Genomic DNA, 19,913 nt, shown 5'->3' on the forward strand with positions numbered 1-19,913 from the left:
AAAAAAAAAAATTTTTTTTTGGTGGTACTGGGGATGAACTCAGGGCCTTGTGCTTGCCAGGCAAGCACTTATTCTACTGAGCTATCTCCCCAGAAAAAAAAATCTTTTAATAATGTAATAGATGGGGGCTGGGGAGATGGCTTAGTGGAATAAGTGCTTCCTTGGCAAGTGCAAGGGCCTGACTTCAATCCCCGGTTCTGCCAAAAAAAAAAAAAGAAAAAAGAAAAAAATAATGTAATAGATTTTTTTGGTATGTGTTAGAATCTTTTGAGGGCCCTATTAAAATAGTCACCATTGAGTCTGACCCTTGGCCCCTGACTCCACAGGTCTGGGTTAGAACCCAAGAACTTGGAGTTCTTACATGTTCTAAATGGTGCTAATAGTGTTAGGACAGGAATGACACTTTGAGAACCCCTGCATATGTCATATATATAATTCTAAAAGCAAAATATTCAAACTGAATATTCAAAATATTCATATTCAAACTGGTCATCTTTTACATATGAGATGGGTCATGACAACATGTTACATTCATATCAGGACACAATAAACAAGAGATTCTCCTTACTCTACTGGCAAGTACAGTTCAAAAACCCTCAGAATGATACAAGATCCTAATAAATGCAAAGTAACTATAATATGAGAAAATACTTTTTTCTTAAGAAAATTAATGCTCAGTTATTGTGGACCCACTATATTTAGGTAAATGTGGTAGGAGATTAATACACATTATCTTAAAATGTGATTGCTTGCTAGTAAATACTCTTTTATTAGTGAAAATACATTTATATTTAGGACTGTAAAGATTACTTATCAAAGTATTAAGTTATGTTGTTTTAGTGTTCACATTCACATTTTGTGGAAGAGTATCTCGCCATTATTCCTTATAGCTTAATGGGCAGTTAACATCCAAAAATGTTTTGTTTACCTTCACAATCTTGATGAGAGTCTTCAGTTGGTAAATATGAAGCTGGAGGTCTAATCTATCAGCCAACCACACGCAAATGACTTTCATGGAATTGCTGTACCATTGCTGGAAAGAAGCATGGGGGCAGAGAGAACAAAAAATAAAAAAATCCTCTGCAGTATTCATTTAACAGATTCGGTAATGAGGGGGTAACGAAACATTCTGAAATGACCACAGATAAGCACTTAAAGTCAATAATGCTATAATTTCCTGTTAACAGAATTGCATGTCTTTGCGAGAAAATCTGCTAAGTTGACCTGGGCTGTCTTATTTGAATTAACATCCCAGCCTTTCAGCTGCAACATATTCATGGGGAAGTGTTTTGTGCTTTGCAGCCCAGTAGACTGCTTTGTAATTTTTGGGTAACAATGAGTACTAAACACACATTATAAGACCATATAGATGGCTGAGCACAAGAAAAAAAAAACAGGTATATTATTTTGAAAGCAAAATGTCCTACTGGCCTGTTACAGAAAAAATCAAATAGGGGTGTGTTATGACACAAGCCATATAGTCAGTATCTAGAAATAATATTTTGAGGGAAAAAAAGCAAGAAAGAAAAAGAAAAAAATTCACCACTTGTTGAACAGTAATACTTAGTTATACCTTTATCTACTACTATTCATTGTGAAGAGTTTGCAAGATATTTTAAAATCATCTAAAATCAAGATTTAGAGATCACAGAGAAAAACAGTATCAAGATGGAATTTATGTATAATAATCTTGAAAAAATATCAGTTGGCTACATTATGAAAGGTAAAGATCAGTTTCAATTTGTGCTTTTGGATGATTTATATTTTTGCTCTTTGTTACAACTCTGAGGACTATATTGAAATTGTTCTCTAATGTAATTTCTTGCTCTTATATAATGTATAAGTGAAGGAAAACCAGAAGAAATGTTTCCTATTTTTTAAAGAAAATCAAGTTAGCATTAATTGTGGCATTTTCAGGGATTTGGTGATTATGTGACAGGGGAGGTTTGTGTAACAGTATGTGAATAATGGTACTACACAGATAACAGAGAAATTCCAGCACTTGCTCATCACATAGGAAAGGACAGAGTTTTTGAAAGAGATTCTGTGTCTTGTTTAGAGCTGCAAACACAACAACAGTGTCAACACTCATATTTTTATGGATTTAAAAAGAAAAATATCTTAAATGTTTTTATACATACAGCAAAACAATAGATTTAATTTCTAAGAGGAATCTTAAGTGGTGCAAGTGTGAAATTTATTTGCATTTGTCTTTACTAACATTACTCCAATACAATTTAGTATAAACAATTGTATTTTAAGTAAAACTTAAACATGCATTTCACATCTCACCCTTCATTTCTATTAATCTGCTGGAATACTGAACTTCTGTGCTTAAAATGAGATAGGCAAATTAAAATAACTGAGCTCTGAGTTTTATCAAATGGATGACTGAGAATGTCAAAATTTTAAACTGTGAATTAGCCTGTGATTTTTAAACATCTGTTATTCATGCACCTAGTTTTGCTTCTTCTTAGTGAGTACTTCTTAATTTTTCAGGAGCTACCAAAATATCACAAATAAGGTTTATGAAATGAAGTAATTACACTCCTAAGTTCTTAAAAATAAACCCTAGTTAGTTCAGTATCAGCTGAAGTGTTATTTCCCAAAGTCTTCTATATATAAATTTTAATTTCTGATATTAAATTCCATACTTATTTCAAATTATCTATAGGCTCAAACTTTTGAGCTCAATTTTACTACAGGTAAGCACAGGCATTGATTGGCAATACTGAATTGAACATACTGAATTAAGACTGTCATACCATTGCTACTTTTCAGATACTCCAGAAATTAAAATGTGAAAAGGGATGTGATTTTTGAAAATACAGCACTTTATAAAGGATAGTAATTTTTTTATGTAGAAGAACAAGAAACATTACATGTTATATGAAGTCTAGCAAAACATACTAGTCTGTTGACTATGCACTTATTATATACATGGCAAAGTTGTATAATTTGAGGGAAATGAAAATACTTTAAGATTGCTTCACGTTTCTGTCTTTAAAAAATTCTTACATAATAAAATTAATTTCCCTTCACTTCCCATTACATATAAATGATACTTATGAATGATAACTGAAAAGATATCTAATGTAACACAGGAATTATTAATATAACTTCTATACAGTGCCAATATTATAATTTGAGAGAAAAGGAATTAGGGAAAACATTTTTCTAAGGGTAAATATAAAACGAGGAAAAAGCTCTTGTTATATAAAATTTTTATGGCTACCTTGCCATAGAAGGCAAATTATTCTACAAAGAAAAGGCTCTAAGAAAAACCATTGTATCCGAGGAGAATGCACGGACACTTCTGGTTCCCAAGTCAAGGCATTTTGCAGAAGCGCCGCAGCTCAGTGGCCCACTGACGATTAAGAGAGGGCAGTGGCTGAGCACAGAACTTGGCCTGTGTTGTAACTGAGAGCAGACAAACAACATCCAGCCCTGCTACACTGCTACTTCCTCACAATGGGAACATTCCCTACCCCCGACAAACAACCCCCCCCCACAAACCTCTAGCACCTTTCTGGTTCCAGAGATGGAATTAATATCTCCTTTGTTATGAGTTTAAAGTACACTGGTCCCATATTTTCAACTTGAGAAAGGAGTCAAAATTTGGATTAACTTCATGTGTCTTGTCTAACCAAGCTAACCCCCAAAATCCAACAAATAAACAACAACAAAACTTGAAGAAAGGTGAATGTACAGTAAAAGGTGAATGTTAGGAAATGCTTCTGTATTTTGGAAAAGTTAATTTTATGGAATAACTTGGGTGACTACTCGCTTCTCCCTTCAAGGGATGACAAGGAAGGGTCGTGTCAGTCTGCCCTGAAGCCTGGGGCATGGTAGTACCATTTTATTCTTTGCTTTGGCCTACACAGGAATAAAGCAGTAACTGTATATTTTACAATTTTTTCTACATCAATCCATGACAGCAGCCTACCACTTTAACAAAAAATATGGCTTTTTTTTTTCCTTTTTGTGGTTCATTCAACTCCTGTAAGGGCATGCATTACTCACTTCATTTTCTTGAGATATCTCTTTTAAAGGAAAAATAAAAGAAAAGGAAAGGCTAGGGTTGACTCTGAGAGACCCTTGTATTTATTCACACTTATTGTGCATGACTGTAGACTGGTAAATCATATTAGCAGCCCGTCTCCCCATCAAGCTGCTACTTGCTTTCCAGCCCTGGGAAGGTTCAACAAATCAACAGGAGCACGGAAAACAGAACATCAGTCTAATCTAGTGTTTAAGGTGAAGTTTTCAAACCCAATCTAAGAAGATCTTTAGAGCAAGCAACAAGCTGAAGGGCTCAGAAGGTGGTATTGACAATGAAAGAGTGTTGAAATATTGAGAAGCGCAGCACTTGTGCATTTTTAATAACAAGAGGGTCAACAGGGACACAGCTCCCTCAGTGCCAGGAGCTGCCACTGACTATGGAAATTGCCACACCAGGGCTATAAACGCTTGCAGTTCATCAGCTTTCTTAAACAGTTCATCAGCTTTCTTAAACACCCTGAACCCCCTCAGTGGACCTTTAGTCTTGAATTAACAAACCAAAGCAATGAAAGAGGGTGCAGTCTGAATGGCTGGCATTGATCCCCAACTGTGTCAGCACTGCTACAGGCCCTGAAAAACTCTCTCCATTGTCAATAGAAATTGACAAACCTCCTCTCCTAAATAGTGCAGCTGAGCCGGGCGGGCTCCACGCAGCTGTAAAGGGCTCTGCTCTAGGGGCCGGGGAGCACTCACAATAGAACAAGCATGAGCTCTTTGTCAGTCCCAGACTCGGCAATTTTCTAACAAGGATTAAAGTTGTTTCTCCGCAGAGCTGGTGAAAAGAGATTTAGCAACATACCGTGCTTTCTTCATGCAAGTTAAAGAGAAGTAGTTAAGGAATTTCATTATTCTGTTGACTGGTGGGAATACAAAACAAATATATTAAATATGCACAACTCCCTTTTCCGGCCTAATTTATAGCATTTTGAGTATGATTCTATTAAAAATAACATTTATCACCTAGGAACACGCGCTTCATATTTATCTTGGGAGTTTTATCCTTTGAAAGTCCAGCTGCTTGCCACCTGGAATGAGGTCTCAATACGTACTAATGCACAATGCCTTTAGACCCTCTGAGGCTGATATTCCTAAATCTGAATCGCAAGACCTCATAGGGTTTATATATCACAGCTGCTTCAAGCAAATGATTTCTGTCAGAATGTGGCTTCTGATGAGGGCAAGGTAAAAATACATGCTTAGTAGGGCACAAATCTAGGATAAATTTTCTGCTTAAGTGTTTAGCTTTTTATTGATTATGAATTGGCACAACTGTTTGATATATTTTCATTTTCTCTAGCTATGCTTGTCTTAATAGGTGAACAACAAAGGAAAGAAAGAAAGAAAGAAAGAAAGAAAGAAAGAAAGAAAGAAAGAACACTTTTTAGTGCATTAACATGGAGAATGGCTAAATTTCCACAGTAGATATGTATTTCTTCACTTATTTCAAGAGAAATAAGCTGTTTTATGAGTTGAGTCACTATACTGAAATTAAATAACATCTAGAAAATCTCATCTTAGGAATTATGTACTTTTTAAGTGTGAAGCTGAACCGAATAAAAAGACAATGTTTTAAAAATGCTAAAAAAAAAAAACCCTCTTTGATGGTTGAGAAATATAGGACACACTACAGTGTCTTTAGAGACAGACAAAAAGTTGGAAACATTAATGCCCTATATTTTCATCAGCACTATTCACTGAAAAATAAGTGTAAATGCTTTATTAATCACTGAGTGCTCCTTTTGTCAAAAGTACATCTATTTGATATCACTGAATTTGTGATATTACTTACTCACCATTTCTAAACATTTACATGTCAATTTTGTGCTAACCATAAAGTTTGATATAATGCCCACACCACAGCATCACTCTGACAATGTCTTGATTCACAACACCTTCCAAAAGCAGAGATACTTCGAAAGTTTCAAGGAGATCCTTAAGGAAAACTGAAAGCAACCTATTCACAGCTAACCATTCAGGAAGTGTTCAACCCAGCTGATACCTACAAATGTTCTCAGCTAGGCCCAGAGGCATGCTGGGGAGAGGGAGGCAGAGATCTGTGGACACAGCCGCTGAGGGCTGGCGAGTGAAGGCACAGCAGGGGAGGGCAGGTAGTCCGAGCCTTTCTTGCGCTACTCTTTGCTTCCCTGAACCTGCCAGCTGACCTGCCCATGCCTCTGTCTTCTTACCTACCAGAGGGGGACACTATGAATCTAGCTTTAACATAAGATTCTGTGCTCAGCAGAAGTCCTGTGAGCTCAGGTCTGACTGTGATGAAAGGGCATGATGAGCTTATGATTCTTGTAAAAATGAATTGAAGGGAAAAACCAAACTGTCATTCCTCTGGTTTTTATATGCTTCTTCAATATGCTTTATTCTTCCATAATAAAAAAAATCCAATTCTAGAGTTTCAGAAATTTCTGTTGCGTGTTGTTTTGTTTTTGACTTACTTGGTTTGGCCTCTCAGTGAAATGGCAGTCATATAAAAGTGAAGCAATACAGTGTAGTAGCAGGTAAGTAAGATTAATAAAGAATTGTATTATTCTTATCACCCTCCTTTTCTTCCACTTCCTACAGTTGTTTTCTCTTCTCTTTGGTTTATGTTTTCCTTTTTCAGTAATAGGATTTGACTAGGTTCATTTATGGTCTTTACACTAAGGTACATCCACAACCTTTATTTTTTGAGACAGTGTTTGCTAGGTCAGTAAGTTTCCCAGGCTGGGTTCACACTTGCCTTAGATTTCCAGATTGCTGGGATCATAGGTGTGTGCCACCTACTCGGCTTATTAGTTCTTATAAATTCTGACTATAAAGGCATTTGAGTTTCTATTTTATATGGGGAAGTTCAAGTGGATGTCAAATTTTTTTTAATGCTTACAATAATCCTGAAGTAGATGTTATTATTCTCATTTTACTTACTTGGAAACTAAGTTTACATAGGGAAAAACCGAGTTTAGAGTTAGGCATTTACTTAAGTCTGTACAACAAATATGTTAAGTGGCACAGTAAAGGTTTCTCTCCAGAGTAATAACTACTATGCTACTCAATTTTTCCCTAAGAAATAGTCTGCTTTTATGATCTGTCAATAAAATCTGGGGCTGCTGGGTTAGTTCAGTTGTTTAAGCACCTGTTCTGGCAAACTCAGTCAGGTGCAGGGGACCATGGTTTGATCCTCAGACCTACCCTTAAGGCAGCCTGAACCAGAAAAAAAAAACCGAATTTTTTTTTTTTTCACTGTGAATCAAACTCAGGACCTTGCACTTGCCTGGCAGGCACTGTACCACTGGACTAAATCCCCAGCCCTAAATCATTGATTCTTAAGTGTTGTTTGATACTCATAGAAAAAAAAAAAACTAAGAAAACAGCTATCATTCTGAGAGGTTTCTGAATTATGGCACAGGACTGTGTACAAATTCAGGAGCTATCTTTCAATGGTTTCAAAGAAGCTAATTAAATTTTCTGTTAGGTTTAAGCAATTCACATTTCCAAATAACAAAAATATCTGTAACTCCAATAATATAATGTGTCATATGTTAGATACCAAATGTATATGCCAAATCTCTCTTATATATACTTTTTTATATACTCTTTTAAAGGTTTGTTTAAAGTGTCATACCTCCTAATGCTTAAAAACCCTGGAAGACATTTTGTCTTCACTGTCATGAAATAGTACAATGTAGAAAAGATTCTTGGTTCATGCATAGCAAAACTATATATTCTATGGTCTTAATTTTTTTAATAGTAGATAAAAAGCACTTAATTCATGTCTATATTTTTCTTCTACATTTAATAAAGTCATACTCAGGGTGAATTTTTCAATTTTTAAGTCCACCAGCAAGTTTTGCACTTATGAGCACTATAACAGAAGTGTTGGCATATAGTGGGTGTCCCAGGAATGCTTGTTGACTACTAAACAATTATCTTGGCAGCTCCATTATTTCCCAATGAAACCATGACCATAAGAACACAGATAATTCCAGATGCATTAGATCCCCTCAGTTATGCAGAACAAGTGACCTAACTTTCATAAATTGGAAGCTAATGAGTTGTGGTCAGTTCATCACTATTTCATGATTCCAAAATGCCTTTCATTCCAAACTATCCCAAAGGTCATTTTTTGACACCATGTAAGGGGCACTAAAATCCATACTGTTCCATATTGTTGTCATCAGGTAGAGAAATGTCTCAAAGTTTATTCTGCAGCTCTTCTCTTGATCCTAAAAAATTAATGACTATAAACTAAAAATTTCAGATAATCACCTGTTCTACCTTCCTCACCCTTCCTCTGTTACCAATGACAGGACATACACCGGCCTGGCTAATATTGTTGAGTAAAATCATTAACTAAAGGTTCTGGCTGATTCTTGCAGTTATGATGGTGACCACACCCGTGTGGGAAAGACACATCTTTCAAGAGTCATTCCTTTAGTCATGATGATCTTTTCATTTGGCCAGATCACTCATTCTGAATATTGTACATGAGATTTTGAACAAAACTCTACTTTAAATCAAGAACGTACGTCCAGAATAAAGGTACAGTGAACACATGTAGCTGATATTAAATAGTACAACTTAAGTTTCAAGATAAAACCTAGGTCACTAAATGAGTTGTTAGCACGTCTTTCCTCTTCAGTTTTCTTGTAACAAGGGGGAACAGTTCAAAATGTCTTTTTGAGAGTGTCAGAGGCCTTGGAGTGGACAAGGCCTTCATGTCTCCAAGTCATGTTACACTGCCGCAAGCAAACCAAATTAGCTGAACCACTGCTACATATTCAGCTTTTCATACTTGTGGAATCTTGGCCTGCCATCCTTTCAGTTTGGACTTCTATTTTCAATATCATCTTCCTGGACAGATTCATGCTAGCCTTTCAGACCTAGCTCATTCACCATCCTTGCTATAAAGCCAGTACTGTTTCCCATCAGGGAGAATTAAGTGCTCCCATATTTCCTGCATCTAGCTCTCTACCCAGGTGTCTACAGGATCATGGTGTAATGTAGCGTGTCTCTCTGAATCTGTTTTGAGTATCCACAAGGCATTACCTGATCTCTATTTTTACTGGTCTCCAGTCCCTAGCAAAATGTCTGGCAAACAGTATGCATTATGTATTTGTTGAAAGACAAAATGTTTCTAATTATTATAAATATAAATGGTATATACAAAAATATTTTATATTTTATTTGTATTTTAGGTATTGACAGAATTCCTAGTCATATATATGTATGTATATATATATATATATAATCACTGTATATCAATAGAGAAAAGTAATAGCGGGGTAGGTTTTCAATAGGAAAAGGAAAGATGTTTACTAGACCTAATTCATAACTGACTGGAATCACATTTCATTAATAGAAACATAATTTTTAGATATTGAAATGATAGGAATTTTCAGAAAAAAAACAATCCCACTGGTACAGAAACTTAACACAGGACTGAAACCGAGCTTACAATGTGACAGTCTAATTTAGTTTGGATTGTGACTAAAATAAAGAAGTACTAAAAATTAAAAAAGCTCCACATCTCTCTCCCACGTGCCCACACACATGCTCTTGCACACCCGCACATGCTGGCTCTACAGGTTCAGGTGCTGCTGTTCTCAAGGGCCCTCAGAGGCTGTAACTGAAGAAACAACTGCCCATCGCAGCGTGTGCACTACTGGACCGAGACTCCCTCCCGGTGGCTGTGTGGCACATTTGGGGACATGGCTGGCTATGCTCCATGCATCGTTTCACTATCTAGTGATGTGTCCTGGGTGTCTTCTATACTTGTTTGCTTTGAGTACTGTTTTTATGGAAAGGCAGAAAAATATGGTTGTTGTGGGAATGTTCATTCTGTTTCAGTATCTTAGTTTTTGGGCACGGGACCCAAGAAAGCCGGGTATGACTCAGTTTGAGGCCAGCCTGAGCTGTAAAGTGAGTTTAAGTGCAGTCTGAACTACATAATAAGACCCTTTTCCAACATCCCCTAAAGCCCCCTCCCAAAGAAAAACCTCAAAACTCATCCTAAACCAAAACTGAACACAAATCAAACAATAACAACAACACACCTAGGGGCAGAGACAGTGGGAAAACATACTCTGATCCTGAAGTCAGGACACTTGATTTTTTCTTTTGCGGAACTGGGGATTGAACTCAGGCCCTTGTACTTGCCAGGGAACTGCTTATTCCACTGAGCCATCTCTCCAGCCCCACTTGATGTTCTGAGTACTAAAACTAGGTACAAATCATGTTGACATCAAATTTTTGGCAAATTTCCAATTGTTCACATGAAATAGAAGTAAACAGCATCAGTAATTATTATCATTTATTCAAAAGGCATAGTATTTTAATTATGTATATATTTTCATTTGAAAAAAATCTGAGTATTTTCAGGTGAAAAAGTAAAACTATGCATCAATTAACCATTTCTCAAGAAGAACATTTGGTCATCAGAATGTGAGCTCTTCAGGGCAGGAAATTGGTCTATTTTGTTTAATACTGTGATTCCAGCTGCTGGCATGGTGAATGATCTTCAGAAATCTTTAAAAAACACTAGTTGGATAAAAAAGAGTAACAAAAGGAGTTCTCCCTGCACTAGTTAGAGTCCCATGGTGTCACTGAGACACACACATCAAGTATGTAGGACAAAACCAGTCCTAATACCCGAATCCTAACATTTACCACCATCCCTTACACATGGTAACTGAATGGTGAAACATTTGATTTCTAGAGAAGCATCATTTGAAGGTGTATGCACCATCAATAAACACATAAGAATGGGTCTAATGACAAAAGCCAATGAAAAAAATATAAGGATGATACAGGATCAAATTTATGGAGATAGGCAAATCTAAAGTGTTATACATATATGTACTAGAATGCATTAAAAAAAAGACCTGAAGGACTCTTGCTCAGTCATACTCAAACACTGTATCTGACTCCGGACTCTACATCCTCAGCATGACTGAAAATGCTCTGAGAAGTTTCAAAGGCGAGCCACAAAGATGATTAAAGGGCTAGAACTAGGGCCTGTGAAGAGAAGTTAAACAAATAGGGATTACTTATCCTGGAGGAGACAAGTATGACAGGTGCCTTAATAACTGTCTTCATCTATAGGAAGGATTATTCGCTAGAGGATGCTGGCTGCCTGCTTTTTGTTCTCCAGTGAGGAAAGGGTGAGATGGGTTTAAAATGTAGTACAAAGAATTTAGATGGGGAGGTGTCAGAAATTTCCTTTTTCTAGACCAAATATTTTGCTCACCTTAAGATAGTGAAATTAAGGTGGCTCTTGCATAGGTTGGGTGAGATTAGGAGCTACATGGGTCTCTTTTGGCATTTATGTTCTTTAAAAATTATTCTTGTATAATTTCCTGGCAATGCACTCAATAAACACATTGATGGCCTGGCCACAAAAATCTTTTTCTTTCCACAGATTTCTTTTAGTTAAAATTAGTCAATAGTGGCAACATAGCTGCTACTGCTGTGCCCACGTGTGAACAGTGCTGGCCCTGCAGAGGGGCTGTTCAGGGCTCGAGAGGAGGTGGCTCACAGAGGCGGGGTACAAAGAGCCACCGTAGGAAGTGTGGCTTTAAAGCCATGTGTGTTACCAGCTTATGAAATTAGGACTGAAGGAAAGGAGAGGAGTAGCAGTCAGCTCTGTGAAAACAATGCACCAGGCAACTTCTAGAGATGCTGGCCTCAGGGGAGGTCTGGGCATTCTCGTTAGTAAGTCACTGGTCGCCAGCTAAGTGCAGGCATGCAAAACCATCAGGGCAAAATCAGGATCTACCTGGAAGAGTCAGAATTTCCAGACCATCTTAAAGTGGAAGAGGCATGAAAATCTGGAAATGCTCAACATGTTGTTTATAATCCAAAATTCACAGATGAGGTAGTGACAATGTCCTAATTTCTTTAGTAACCAGTAAGTAGTTAATTGGCTTGTGTAGACGCATGCTGATGCATATTCCTGCAACTGATGTTTAGAAATGTTTCTGGATGAATATGAAAGTTCTGTCACCTTCCATTCATCGAAGACAATTTTGCCATTGCTAAGAGAGCTTAGGTGATCAACAACATCTTTTTCTTATTCAAGCAAAAATTTCCAATCAGTTCACATGTGGAATTTTTTTTTAAATTGTGAGCACAATTAAAGGTGAGTTAAGGCTCTGGTGGAAATCTAAAGAGCATCAGCAGATCTGAGCACTGCTCAGCTTTTGAATTGCTTTTCTACTTCTCAGTTCTTTTAAATGGTTTTCTATGGCAGGAACATTTTTCTTAATTAGTCACAGCTAATTAGTGTTCTGGCATAGACAAGTAATCAGAAATGTCAGAGCTGCAAGGCTACATCTCCCTAATCCTTTGATAATAATTTAGCCTCCTGGGAGGGCCCCAAGCTGCGGTAAGTAGTGACTGACAATAAGGCAAAATTAGGTGGGCAGCAGACCATTAGGATAGAAAAATAAAAAGCACTACCAAATCCTGCTGAGCACCATCAGGCAACTAACTGCACTGCCAGATGAGGTGCCTGTTTAAGCCTGTGTTGTTAATTAGCTGATTCTACCAGACCTGCCACATATGTCCAGGTGCCTCATGCAAAGATGTGTACTTCTGGGAACGTGCCAAGCGACAATTGTGCTCCGCGATCACATTTCAAGAATCTAAGTAAGAAGTCCACATATTTCTTGAAGATTCTTTTGAATTATCAAAGAAATAAGATCAACAAGCTACAATACATTTTCTTGTTGAGTTTCTTTTAGGCCATTAGGCATGCTTATCTCAAGTTTCGCAGGTTTTAATTCAACAACAGCTTAGATTCAAATAAGGGCCTTTGGCCTCTCTGAACAGCGTCTGGACTTGCCAAAGCTCTTTTGGCATACAACACGCATCAAAAGCAGATCCTTTTATAAATTCTTACACTTACAAATAATAACATTAAAATGAGGATTATTAACTCAAATGAACCAGACAGTTATAATTCTGTAATTTGAGAGGTTTTAAGGAGAAACAAACTTTGAGGGGGGTAAAAGACAGAACCAATAAGGAGCGAGCTTTGTATAGCATTTCCTGAGGCTTATAAAGAAATACAGAAGCTGGGTGTGGTGGTGCAGGCCTGTGATCCCAGCACTCAGGAGACTGACCCAGAGGATCGTTGAGAGTTTGAGACCAGCCTGGGCTACAAAGTGAATGAAAGGCCAGCCTGAACTGCACAGTGAGACTATGTCTCAAAAAAGACAAAAGAAAAGAGAAAGAAAAATATACAGAGCAGGTTTGATTATAAGCATCATAAAAGAGATCAGACAACTTCATTGAGAGTATAAACACATAGGTTTAGAAAAGCAGGAGTATAAACACTTAGAAAGAAAACAGGCCCCAACATCTGGAAGGCAGTGTGCTAAAGCAGCTGCCCCTGGTACTGAACTATGTGAGATGTGGGGCGAATATATTTTGTTTCTAGAAGATATGTACCAAATAGATCATCTAAGGTCTTAAACCTACTTTTATAGTACTGTACCATATCAGTAGGTACCAAGGCACACAAATAAAGCAACTTTTTGAAATAAGTTAGCCCAGCCAGCCTCAAATACATCATTAAATTTATTATCTAGCCTTTTGTATTAATGGAAAAGAAAATAATGGCTATGACACATGGATATTAGTGTTTACTTGTGAGTGTTGACAGAAAAATCATGGACATAAGGGACTAATAGGTAATTTTCATACTTGTGTAATTTTGTAAAATAAATTTTATTTTTTATTTTTATTTTTTGGCAGAACCAGGGATTGAACTCAGGCCCTTACACTTGCCAGGCAAGTGCTTATTCTACTGAGCCATCTCCCCGCCCCCCTTGTGTAATTTTTTATAGAACCCAAAACCAAACATATTCTGTAATGATAATCTGTATTAACTTGGTCTATAAACAAAGCTGTAATAATTTGAAAGGGAAAGATCAATTGAAAAGAAAATTGCCATTTTTAAATTGACATTCACATATGAGAGAATACAGCTAGAAAATCATTGAACTACAAGAATTGCAAGAAGGCAAAGACAGGCTTCCACTGTAATAGGTTCCAGCCTATATTGCTAATAAAGAGGCCCATTGCACAGACACAAAACCTCATTGAAAGAATATGACTGAAAAAGAACACTGTGACTTCTAAATACCTATGGCCAAGAGCACTGGGAATGCTTTATCTAATTGTTATGGTCATCCATGTTTTGTTGACTTCAACTATTTGCCAGAAAACAACAAAGTAATACACGGAATCTTTAAGAGTACTGCTAATGTTATTAAAGATAAATAATCTTACATGAAAAAGCTTGCTCCATTTCTCATTTGGTAGTCCAGAGGCAAACAGGGCTGTAGAAGTGTAAAATCAGTTTTGCTTTTGGAAGCATATTTCCCTGAAATATTTCCATTTATTTATCAAAGCATAAAAGAGTCCATTTATATAGTTTAGGTCAATTGGCTCAAATTTCTATTTCTGAATTCTTTAATAGTAAATAAGAATTCTTTCCATAGAAAGTCCTTTGAAATTAGTATTTTTCACTTAATTGGGAAAATTAAATTGGGGCTGGGGAAACAGCTCTGTAGTCAAAGCACCTGCCTGGCAAGCAGGACCCGGGCTTAATCCGTAGTGCCACCTGCCATGCCAGTCCTGGAACCCAGGGTATGCAGTTCAGGCCACTGAAACCAGGCGTTCTGGTACACGCCTATAATCCTAGTGCTGGGAAGGCTGAGACAGGAGGATCACTACGCATCTGAACTGTACGTAGCGAGACCCTATATCAAATAAAAATAAAGAAATAAATAAAAGTTAATACTTTATGAAATGCTGCTTGGATGAATATAAGTGATTAGTTAGCATTTAAAGAAAATTCTTTTTAGTTTTATAAATCAAAATTTTTTTAAAAATTTAGTTCAGATGAAAATCCCAAGCAATTAAATAGCTAATCATTTTATAACACAAGAGAATGTGTAATCTGTATGATTTACCAATCATACAATGCACCCTGGTACGTCCTCAACAACATGAGATCTTCAGTGGGAGTGCTTCGCAAGGAATGAAGATGGGCAATGCCTGACAGATATACAAAAGGTTGGCGAGGTAGGCAAGGTTACTGTTTGTCTCAGAAATAACATGTGTTTCAGCCAGCCCTCAAATCTCCACATTACAACGTTCTTGAACACTAGGAAACGATGACAAAGGCTACTCTTGGGGCAGCTGTTAGCTTGGACTTCTAACCCAACACCACTTTCCAGCCCAGAGAAGCGCAGCTCTGTAGGAATGCCTCTGTCATCTTGCCTGATGTACATTACCTGTGGCTTGTGCCACGTGACCTGAAAGGTACAGGAGTGAACATTTATTGTGCCTGGGAAGAAACTTCACAGATGACATTAAGAATGGAAGTAAAGGGCTGGGGAGATGGCTCAGTGGAATAAGCGCTTCCCTGGCAAGTGCAAGGGCCTGAGTACAATCCCCAGTTTAAAAAAAAAAAAAAATGGAAGTGAAGAATTAGAAAATCTTTGTTATATTTTAATATTGACATGAGTCCACTTGAAACTGGTGTGGACTTGGCAATAAATTTAGAAAGACACATCACAATTTTTTTTTTTTTTTACATTATGAAAGGACTCTGAGGTAAGAGAAAACATCTGTAAGTCAGACCCCTTTCCAGCATGTACGTGATCTTTCCTACTCCAGGAGAATGTCCTTCAAATGTAACCTGAAAGCATTGTATCTCAATAACCACTTATGAGGCAGGGATAATTTCTGTTTTATTTATTTTATTTTTTTTTTGGTGGAACTGGGGATTGAACTCTGATCCTTGCATTTGCCAGTCAAGCGCTTATCCTACTGAGCCATCTCCCCGGCCCCGATAATTTCTGTTTTAATATCTTAGTCACCTGGTGGCATGAAAAAAAAAGTATATGAGTTCTAACTACTGTTCTAAACTTGGTTTTCAGAACAGTGTGGAAGGTACACAAAATGTCACGTGGAATAACTTGTAATGTAGACTCTTTTCTACTTATCTACTGCACTTGCTATTGATTCTTAGCTGGGACACCTGGCTTCCACTTGGCTCTCTAACAAGAACTTAAGAACTGCTACCTTGAACTACAAGACTGCCATGCAACCTGACTTAAGTCTTTTCATCTTTGCAAAAAATGTTGTGAAAAGAATCATTGGCTTAAAATCTGGAAGGGTTTCAGAAAACACCTGAAGTTCCAGTATTTTAACTTACACACAGTCATTCCTCCTCAAGCCACTCCTCCTCCACTGAATAAAACCTGGGTGCAGCCCTGGGTCAGCCTCTTTGTTCCAGAAAGCCATCTTCATGGCTGGACTTAGGGCCCTTTGGCTCCCCAATAATTATAAATATGTTTTAATTTCTTTTTGTTTTCTTTCTTTTTTTTTTATTTTTGGCAGAACCTGGAATTGAACTCAGCCCTTGCACTTGCCAGGGAAGCACTTAGTCTACTGAGTCATCTCCCCAGCCTCGGTATTTCTGTTTTAAGCAGAAAGTGTTGCATACATTTTATTACTTATACAGTAAAAGAGAATTCCTTTTATGAGACTATTTGTCCTATTATTATTTTTACTATTGCAGGATTTGATAGAAAAGTCTAATTTATGCTATTTGGAGTTTTTAAGATTATAGAGATTTTCTCCATCTGTATAAGGAGAGGTTGAGAAGCAAAATAGCTCATTTATGAAAGCATGAACAAGAAGAGACAGTGCAGCATAGTGCGCACAGATGTCATGGCATCTGCTGTACAGGTTGCACATGGAGAACACTGATGTTTGCGTCCGAAAGTGCTCCAAAGTCGTGGGCACAGATCTTGGGCCACTGACTGCTTTTTTCTGTCATTTAACTGATCAAAAATTTACGACAATCTATAGCATAATTAGTTAGGGAAAGTCCCACAGACTTTTCAATAGCTTCTTCCAGACAGAAGATTGCTTAGAACAGGCTATTTTTTAAAAGTGTTTAGGCCAGGATCAATGTCTTTTCTTTCTTCTTTTTTGGAGGTCTATGTCTGTGGAGGACAACCTGAGCAGTTCTACTTGAAAGAAGAGTGACTGTCTCCATTTGGCTGGGCCTGACCCTGTTTCCTGGTATTGCTATGTATAGAGCTGGCTAGGACTTCACTTTATCCTTTCAATTGGCCCTAAGCAATGTATACTGGTCTAATTGAGGTGCTGGTGATAGTCATTGAATGTGGCATGCATGTTTCCCTAATAACCTACACTTCTTTGTTGTGAGCCAGATTGAGACAGGATGAAGAGCCAATGCTCCACACTGTGGCTAGGATCGAGCCCCGATATAGAGGCTACAATTTCCTGAGGCTTAAAAGATTACATCAGAGCCAAAGTACCAGGCCCCTGAAACATGAGATACTATCTCAATAGCATAATGCAGATTACTTTCTCTGCATACTCTCTCTGCATATGGCAGAGGTAAATGTAGGCCACCTACCTAGCTCAGCTCACAGTACTCACCTACTTCCCATAATTTTCATTCATTCCTCCTCAAGCCACTCCTTCTCCACTGAATAAAACCTAGGTGCAGGCCTGGGTCAGCCTCTTTGTTCCAGAAAGCCATCTTCATGGCTGGACTTAGGGCCCTTTGGCTCCCCAATAATTACAAATATGTTTTAGTTTCTTTACTTTCACCGTGGGCTATACTGGGAATGGTAGATTGGAATTATCTTGATGGGATTCCAATAACATATCTTTAGGATTATGAATATTGACTTCTTGGATTGAAACGAGAACCTGGAGGGGACTCCTACATATGTCTGCAGTGCATGGTAAATACATTCAATGTGGGGAGTCTGGACACGTGCATAACGCAATTAGTTTTTCATCTCATTCCCCCAACCTCTGCTCCTTCCAACTCCCACTCTCCTTCCCATTTATAAAAGCTCTAGTTTCACATGTTTATTCAATTCTCTTTTTTCTCCATCTCTTTTCCCTTTCTTCCCTCTCCCCTCCAGGAGGAATGTCTGGTAGGCTAATTATTTTATATAAAAAGTATTAGATCTAGCAAGTAGATTTCACTTAGGTAAATGGCGTGGCATCCTCTAAGAGGTAAGCCTTCACACTGTCTAACTGGAAATTACAGTGACTGGCCCCTTATCTGAGTTAATAAAACCACTCTGGGTTAAATTACTATAATGTGCATGTGCATGTTTTCTTCTGCATCTGAACTCAGGAGGATCCATTTACTTACTTACATAGGAAGTACTCTAATTGGAATAACAAAAAGTTTGTCATGATGCTGAGTGCAATTGTTCTGTTCAATCTTTTATCTGTAATAGGCTAAGATTGCTAACAGCATATTTAGGGTCATTATTTTCAACTGTTTCTTGACACCTTACAATATTATTTTAAGCTCAGCCAAGTGGATTTCCAATAATTATATAATGTCTCTCAGTAATGATTTGTTGCTTAAGATACATATTCTACTTTACTTTTCAACACATACTTGATAACCTCTCATTTACTAACTGTAATTGAAGCAAATTCAGTCTTGGCTAATTAGGGGCTCTTAGTATCCCCTCATACATATTATTCTTGGTGACATATCAATAGAATGAGGGTCTATTTTTATTTTTAATTAAACTAACAAAAATGGGCAACTTAAAGTATTAGAATGTTTAAGGACATTACAATTATTTTACAAATAACAAGTCTAGTGTTCTGCTGTGGCTACGCAAAATAACAAAACCTTTAGGACTAAAACACAACGGTTTGGAAGCAAACCTACAGCCATTCCAGACAATTATGTATCACAAGTGATGCATAAATAGTGAGGACATGACACTAGAGCATTATTTGAATGTTGGCCTCCTTGGAAGCAATTTAGTCAACTCCATCGCCACCGCATGCATGTTCTTACAAAAAGTTTATGAGGGGCTGATGAGATGGCTCAATGGTCTAAAGCACCTACTTAGAACAAGCTTAGCAAAGCACAGGGACCAGGGCTTGATCCCCCAGCACCACATGCCAGCCAGCCCCGCCCCCTGGTGGGCTGAGCTGCCCCCCCCACATAAATAAATAAATGAATTTAAAAAAAGTTTATGAAAGAAGAGGAGCTTAAGTGAGGAATATCTTTGAGGTGAAAAAAACTCTACACTTGTTATGAATTGACAAGAGAATGGTTAAATGGTTAAAGTTTGCAGGGCCAGGAGTCCTCCAGACAAAGAATGAAGACCTTAAGAAAACATCCTGCCTCCTACCCTTGCCCCCAAAAAGTCTACCTACAGGGGTCTATTTCCAGGATTGCTCTAGTTTATTTTCACCAGAGAATATATGCTTTAGCTACACTGGAAGGAAACGTAATAGACATACATCAACTCAACTCCCGTTTCTGTTCAACATTTTTGAAAATCACCACATAAGCAAAAAAGTAAAAGTGAACTTGGAAATGAAACATATGCTTACAGAGCAATAGCAAATGCAAGCAGAAGTTGCTAATATGGTTTCAGTATTTTGTAAAAGAGCCAGCTGGATGGATGATAATTTTTCTACCCCTGCAGGGCATCAAAGCTTTTAGGAAATCATTCTTTTCACACATATTAACACTTAGCTTATTAAAACAGATGATACTTTTATTGTAAGATGGCCTGGATAGGGACTGGAAACAGAAAGTCAGAAAGCTACGATTGGTTTTGACCACCCAACCTGACAACAGCAAACAGTGACAGGACAGACCATGGTGGAGCCGATGACGTAGCAGGACCCGCCGTCACTGCCACAGCTGAAGTGTCACCAGAAAGCCCGTGAATTGCTGTTATGAAAACATTTGCAGTAACTTGCATAATTAAATGAAACCGCCAGAAAAGCATTTTTAAGATGCAGAGAAGATA

The 19,913-nt window shown here is 37.6% G+C and overlaps 1 protein-coding gene across 1 annotated transcript in view; it reads right to left on the reverse strand.

Moving 5' to 3' along the window:
- The window catches only part of Cadps2 (calcium dependent secretion activator 2), a 575,996-nt gene that overhangs the window by 7,228 nt on the left and 548,855 nt on the right, over nucleotides 1–19,913 (reverse strand). The window contains exon 28 of the mRNA XM_023703422.1: nucleotides 929–1,033. Coding sequence (XP_023559190.1) covers nucleotides 929–1,033 — 105 coding nt within the window. The remainder of the gene's footprint in view (nucleotides 1–928; nucleotides 1,034–19,913) is intronic.

This window comes from Octodon degus, unplaced genomic scaffold, assembly GCF_000260255.1.
Source record: "Octodon degus isolate 3935 unplaced genomic scaffold, OctDeg1.0 scaffold00170, whole genome shotgun sequence".
In the NCBI taxonomy this organism is placed as follows: Eukaryota; Metazoa; Chordata; class Mammalia; order Rodentia; family Octodontidae; genus Octodon; species Octodon degus.